Source organism: Musca vetustissima, unplaced genomic scaffold (genome assembly GCF_032173495.1).
Source record: "Musca vetustissima isolate MV318-11 ecotype Yass unplaced genomic scaffold, APGP_CSIRO_Mvet_v1 utg66299, whole genome shotgun sequence".
Taxonomy (NCBI): domain Eukaryota; kingdom Metazoa; phylum Arthropoda; class Insecta; order Diptera; family Muscidae; genus Musca; species Musca vetustissima.
Window position 1 is genome coordinate 70,194 of NW_026875303.1, and position 4,865 is coordinate 75,058.

A 4,865-nucleotide genomic window follows, 5' to 3' on the forward strand; every position below is an offset into this window, starting at 1 on the left:
ATCCGCCCTCCATTGTGTTAAGGGGTACTAAATAATATATGAATACGAAAGCACCTATAAATATTTCAGCGTAACTTCCACATCCGACTACATACGACAATATAATTGGTATCAATTTAAAGGTCAACCAATCCTCTTGGATATATTACCAACTTCTCGGGTCTATGTCCTTCAGGGTTAAATATATACGCTATAGAATACAAATTTTGTAATTTTGCACACAAAGGACAGGGTCCATTTGACACGCTAAATATAGACATAGCTTTATCAAAACAGGTATGCTTATTCTTCTTCATATATAAATTCGCTATGCTTGGGCCATAATTGCGGAGTCTGGAGCGACCAGAAAATCAGACAAAAATTAAGTCCCCTAAATATTAATTGATCTTTACCAAAAATATAGGCGACTTCATTAGCCAGAACCTATTCTACATGCAAAATTTCGTGAAGATTGGTCCATAACTATGGCCTGTATCGTGTTTACAAATTATAATGGACAGAGGGGACGGACACACATGTCTAGATGGTTTCAGCTAGTCGAGATAGGAAGATCGGTATACTTAAAGATGGGTCTAGGACCAATATTTCGCGGCGTTACAAACTCTTGGGGCTGCACAAAACTATACCAACCTAATATTTTCAAGGTCAATAATTGATTTTTTTTATTTCCGAATAATTGTGAATTATACACCATGATCTTACCAAATGCGTTTCGGACAAGTTGGAGTCGATTTGCAATTGTCCGTCCGTCCGCCTGTTTGTCTGTCTGACCGGCAGGTGCGTAAGATAACTCACGAGATAATTTAATTACAACCGAACCAAGTTATGTCCGAAGATTAATCAAATATCAAGCGAATTTAATGTAATGGGAAGGAGTGAACCGAGAAATATATTAAAGGCTGGGTAAAAATATTATGTCGTGCAAACTTAAGTTCAAATAGGATACTCCGCACGTTTTATATTATAAAATTGGTTTTTAAATAAGATTTTAGCATTTTACTAAAAATTAAAAAAAAAATATATGGGCAATATTGCCAATTTTTTAACATAGCTGAAGCGGAGGTTCACCCCTTTATAACTCGGGAACTACTTAAGTATATGAAAAAAAGTGAATAGTTTTGGGTTAATTGATCTGTCCTTGCAAACTGTTCATGCTTTTATTTATCTTGGTGGAAGCTGTGTCTACTTTAATGTAAACAAATGTGTAAAAACAGGTTGAGGCGAACCAGTTTTTTTATGTTCTCTATCGATTTGTGACTAAGCCACTCATTGCACGGCCTTCGTGTCAAAATAAAACTAGAAGCCAACAAAATGGGGACTACGCCCCTTATGTATCATTTTTCAAAATTTTAACTGCATCTACCTTTAAATGATGCTGACATTTTGAAGCTCGATTTTGAGTGTTTTTTGAATTTTAGTTCTAGCATTAATACGCGAACAGGAATTTCTAAAAATCGATTATACGATTATTGTAGTCACGAATCTGCGTAATTTGATATGTATTTTGTGTATGTAGCATGCACAGCTTCAGAGTAATACTCATCCGAAGGTGCGAATTTTGTGCGATCAAATTTCTAAAAAACCTATTTTTCGGGCCAAATTTTTAGATCTGTCAACTGAATGATATGGGTACCCGCGATCAATAAGGTTTTTTCCGTTTCGGATGATATAAAATCTTCTTCGTGAAAATCCATCTACTAGAACGGCGGGAACTGGCCTTCCAAAAACACGAAATTTGGCAAAAAATGTTTTTGAAAATATCGCGGATTTATTTGCGTTTTCTGTGTATCATTTCCGCTTCAATAAATGACCTCATACGGATTTTGATCTTTTTCGAAAAGAGAACTTTAAAAACTTCAGCCGAAAGAGAGATGTACCCAATTTATCTCAAAAATAGTGTGAGCTGCACATCCATGGTTCTTAATGGACCACATTGAAATCGGTATAGATCGATGTATTTTTTTAGGGTGAACACCGAAATCGGATGCGCGTTAATGGCATATGGAGTTTTCGGAAATTATTCGCGTTTTACGATTTTTTGGGTACTTCAATGTAACATGCGCACATCTTAGCCGTCAAATAAAATTTCGCAAAATATATATGGATTGGAAGATAAACTTCAGTACTTCCTGGAAACCGCATGCGCATCAAATGATTTTGAGAATTACGCGATTTACACGCAATTTAAAATGTATATTTCATAATATTATTTTATTTCAAGATTTATTCCTATTTATAGAACCCTAAGATTTATCGGAAGGGTCTTGATATAATCCTCAAGGCGTATACTTATACACAAAAAGTGATTATTATTATATATGTCAATTTTTCGGCGAAATTCGGTTAAAATAGCAGAATAACCCAAACATTTTTTTCTGAAATTTCTTGTATACAATTAAAAAAATTAATATGATGGCATTATTTTTTCGAACCAAAAACAAATAATTTTCCCCAATATCTTGTTTTGTTGTCGCTTTGATTTAGAAACCGCTACACGGACTTGTGTGATTTTGATATCATTTGATTCACCATCGTGTTTAGATTATGTACATATTTTTAAATTAATTTTTAGGATGATACATGACATTGATATAATGAAAATATTGATGTAATCTCCTATATTTTTTTATTTTTCTCATATTTCGCGAAGATGTGCACCTTTTTCGCGAATATTATAATATATTCATATTCTTATTTTACGGAGGAAGATATATATCAACGTTTTTGGTCAATATAATAAACGGCGTAATTTTAAGATTTTTTTCTTATGCCCAAAATTAAAACCTCGATAACTTTTGCGCGCATCAACCAAAAATTTGATCGCGAACGGTTTCGGAGTCAGAACATTTTTCTCTATATGCGTACCAAAAATCATAGATGTGCCACAAAAACAAAAAAGCTGATTTTTTGAAAATGGAATATTAAAAAATTGGCAATATTGCCCATATATTGTAATAAATCTACGCTTTGTTTTAATGCATTTTTTTTGTTGTTGTTATAGAATCCATTAGTTTGATAAAAACATATACCTGTCGAGTTCCTTGCTCTATGTATGTATGTGTGTGTGTATATAAGAAGGTGTTTGACATTTTCCCAGAAAGCTAGTAGCTGATGTGCGAATGTAAAATGCACTTCTCTTCCAGTTAGCAGAAAAAATCATAGCTGTTCATCGTTCAGAAACATGCTCTATGTTATTTTTTTCTCATTTTATTGCAACCTTATTCTAGTGAAAAATATTATGTGTGTTCCATTTTTATGGAAAATAATTTACCAAATGGCTTTATTAAATATTAACATGATGATGTTTTTTTTGTTATTTATATCTGACAAGTAAAATAAAAAATAATATATAAAAAATTATTTTTAAAAAGTTATTGCAATAATTTTTAAATTGCATATAATTGGTGGGGAAATTTTGGAATGAGAGGTCAGTGGGATTGAATTGAATAATTTTAACCAAATGACCATCCACCTTAATTAGGAAATTATTAGTAAACAATGAAGAAGAAGAACAACATTGCTGATTCCAAGAAAATGCTACCAAGTTGCAGCTCAGGCCGTGTAACAGAAATATATTTTTTTGAAATATTATTTTTTTTTTATAATATGTATTTCCAGACATTTTACAAAATTTACAGGGTTATATACGTATATTTAAACCATTCAGTTATTGTCATTATATACTGACCACTGACAATAATTGTATGTAATAAAATATATGTGATTTTATCAACATCGTGGCTGCAAGCCAAAACTTTTCATTAATATACAAAATTGTCACCCTATTAATGTCAATTAAATATTGTAAATAAACAATTCCGAAATAAATGCAATTAAAAAGCACGATATTGCCACTTGCAAATGTTTACTGGCGAAACGAATAAAAATAAATGAGGAGATAGCGGAGTGGATTTAAAAAAGATATTATTTCAATATCCCAAAACAAATATTTTTCAACATCCCTACATAGACATGGATTATTATTTTTTTTTTCAAAATTTCAACATAGGCATCGATTTTTATAACCTTCACCACACTGTGGTACAGGGCATTGTTTCTTTTTTTGCATATGTTTGTAACAGGCAAAAGGAAACGAGATAGACACATGGTTCCTTTTGAGAATATGCCTAGAATCACTTTCTAAGTCCATTTATGCATGTCCGTCCGTCTGTCTGACCATGTTTAAGGTTACTTTTTACTTATATTTCTTCGTAAACAGAACGATACTTTAGTTTTTAAACGTATTACATTTCGCCTAATTTAGACTGCAGCCTTTTCGATCAATTTGAACCAGTGACCGCATTCACAGCGTTTGGGAGTACCCTTTTGAAGCCACATCCATTGGACGTAGGTTTGATCTTCTTCGCAGATGCAACCAACAATACGGGCGTCAAAAGCGGAAGGTATCAGGTTGGGGGTTTCCTTTGTGCCAGCACCACGCTTGAAAACTTTCATGTCGAAGGGATTATCGTTGCCGGCGGCCTTGGCCAACAATTCACGCTTTTCAATACCAGTAGCATGTTCCATGGGATCGTTCATCATCTTGCAGAAGCGAACTGGAATGTATGTGACATTTTGACGTGCACGCAGAGCCACGCATCCACAGATAGAAGCCATTTTTATGTTTATTTGCGGATTTTTTTTAAACTTTTAATAAAACTAAAATTTCGCAATTTCCACATATAGTCCTATATAATTGGAAATTTTGCAAAGCGTACTGAATTAAGCCTAGAACGATGTGTGTTAAATATCGTGGTTCAGATTTAGATATAGCTCCCATATATATTTTCGTCCGATTTTAGGTAAATAGTGCAACAAAGTCCCTATATATCCTTCGATTTGCACGAAATTTGGCATAACGCACT

At 33.2% G+C, this 4,865-nt stretch overlaps 1 protein-coding gene across 1 annotated transcript; it reads right to left on the reverse strand.

Annotated features, from left to right (window-relative positions):
• Positions 1-4,181: 4,181 nt before the first annotated feature.
• LOC133337778 (cytochrome c oxidase subunit 5B, mitochondrial-like) lies at positions 4,182-4,632 on the reverse strand. Its single transcript, XM_061545978.1, has one exon. It carries the CDS (start codon positions 4,615-4,617, stop codon positions 4,261-4,263), a length of 357 nt encoding a protein of 118 aa, XP_061401962.1. The 5' UTR covers positions 4,618-4,632; the 3' UTR covers positions 4,182-4,260.
• Between the last annotated feature and the right edge of the window lie 233 nt (positions 4,633-4,865).